This window comes from Bipolaris sorokiniana, assembly GCF_000338995.1.
Source record: "Bipolaris sorokiniana ND90Pr unplaced genomic scaffold COCSAscaffold_84, whole genome shotgun sequence".
NCBI lineage: Eukaryota > Fungi > Ascomycota > Dothideomycetes > Pleosporales > Pleosporaceae > Bipolaris > Bipolaris sorokiniana.
The window spans coordinates 1,127-3,009 of record NW_006911977.1 but is presented as its reverse complement, the minus strand read 5'-3'; the positions used below and the strand labels follow the sequence as shown (position 1 = coordinate 3,009).

The 1,883-nt window shown below is 37.5% G+C and overlaps 1 protein-coding gene across 1 annotated transcript; it reads left to right on the top strand.

Annotated features, from left to right (window-relative positions):
- The first annotated feature begins 774 nt into the window (after nucleotides 1–774).
- On the top strand, nucleotides 775–1,204 carry COCSADRAFT_333778 (uncharacterized protein). Its single transcript, XM_007707996.1, has one exon. The coding sequence runs from the start codon at nucleotides 914–916 to the stop codon at nucleotides 1,136–1,138; it is 225 nt and encodes a 74-aa protein (XP_007706186.1). The 5' UTR covers nucleotides 775–913; the 3' UTR covers nucleotides 1,139–1,204.
- Nucleotides 1,205–1,883: the final 679 nt, after the last annotated feature.

Below are 1,883 nucleotides of genomic sequence, written 5' to 3'. Positions count from 1 at the left end.
TAGCTAGAAGATAATAGAAAAAATCTTGTTTTAAAATAAAGTATTTCTATATCAACAAAAAATTAATAGATAATATGTCTCTATCTTAATATATATTATATATCTCACTAATCTAACTATATATAGCACTTGTTAGTATATAAGATCTAAAAATAGCAGCGCGAAATATTTAGTTAGAATCTAGAAAAATTACTTCTCGAACTTTAGCATGTTTTGTAGCCAGGAATAAGCTTACTAAGCATTACGTAATATAGTCATTATAAACTACTTGATATCTAGTTTTCAATGGACTAACCCGTTTAAGTATAGGTGCTCTATAAGCTGAATTATCATCTTTTAAAAACTATTACTTTTTTAACTACGTTTTTTTTTGTCACCCCCCTGTATATAAATATATATTAAGAAATAGTTAAGGTTTCTTACCTCTCTTAAGTCTAGGTTTAATATGCGGGATAAGGCATTTTCGGATATAATGGTGATTTCGATAAGAAATAGTCGTCTTTGGCGTCTTAATTACTACTAGATTGTTACAAGTAACAAGAAGGTGTAACGATGTTACAACTTCGCCATGTATCGGACCAATCCCAGAGCCGGATCGGAGGTAGTACTCGCCGCCCTCTTCATCAACCACTCGTTGTGAGGTCGGATCCGATTCGGATCCGACTAAGATAAGTATATAAGGAGACACTCCCTGTAGCTAGCTCTGTAGACTTTTGATATCCTTTCGTACAAGGCCTATAGGTGTCTATTCGAATTAAGGCTCGTTTGATGTCCCACGCACTCCCATATGCCTCTGAGTGACACTACCGCCGATACTGATCCGAGTAGTCTTGCCTGCGCCGTTACAGAAGGATTCTCTCCTTGACGAGCGACGAGATGGCTGAAGGCCTATGGACGTCCACGTCAGAAGGTAATGATCATTGCGGGGCTAGGTCACGTGATGTGCCATCCCGCCAAGGGCAACCATCCGAGGGATGGCAGGGCGCCTTGGGATGGCAGCCATCCCCAACATCACAACCATCCTAGGGATGGCAAGGAAGGAAGGGATGGCAGGACAAGAAGCAATGAGGATATAAGGATGGATGGATTTCATTATTTACTCTCGTTGTGGTCAACTCAAATTGTACTTTCTTACTAGTATCTTTACTTAACAAGATTGTCACAAGTTAGTCTATTAAATAGATTAGTCTTGTCAAACCCTCCTTAAGCACGCCAACTCTACTGCATCGCCAGACAAGCCTCACGGAACACTAACGTAATACTCACCTGCCTTAGTGCGGACCAGGATAGAGAAGTATAGACCCATACCCCGTGTAACATAGATCTGATCGTCCACCTATCCAAATAGCTCCCCAGACTTGGATAGTAATATCATGGCCTATATATTTATTAGTAATTAGCTAATATTAAATATATTTATATATATATAATCTATAGAGTTTATAGATTATATATATATATATATTATATTATTAAACGTACTTCTTGTTCTGCTCTTAGCTAGATTTTGCCCTAGCTGCTGATTTCCGCGTTTTCTTGCATATTCTGACTGAGCTCCTTGATACCTTTGTATTCCCGACTCATCTAAGAATATAATCTTACTAAAGTTAATATTTCCCAGCTCTTTTAATCTATTTTTAGCCCACGCTAGTCTATCTTTAGCTTTTTTAGCGTTTAAAATAGACTTTTTAAAGCAGGTATTAACTGTCCAACCTTCAGCTCTTAGAACTCTTCGAAGTGACCTAGACGATATATCTAGATTATTCTCTTCTAGAATTCTCCGATTTGTCTTCTTAGGACTTCTAGTTATATCTCTATTAATAGCTCTTTTTGCCCTAGAAGATACCTTTAAGATTCTGCCTCTTCGAGCTCTTTCTTTAATA

Coding starts and splice junctions, on each gene's coding strand:
- COCSADRAFT_333778 (XM_007707996.1), top strand. CDS start 914: ATGATCATTGCGGGGCTAGGTCACGTGATGTGCCATCCCGCCAAGGGC.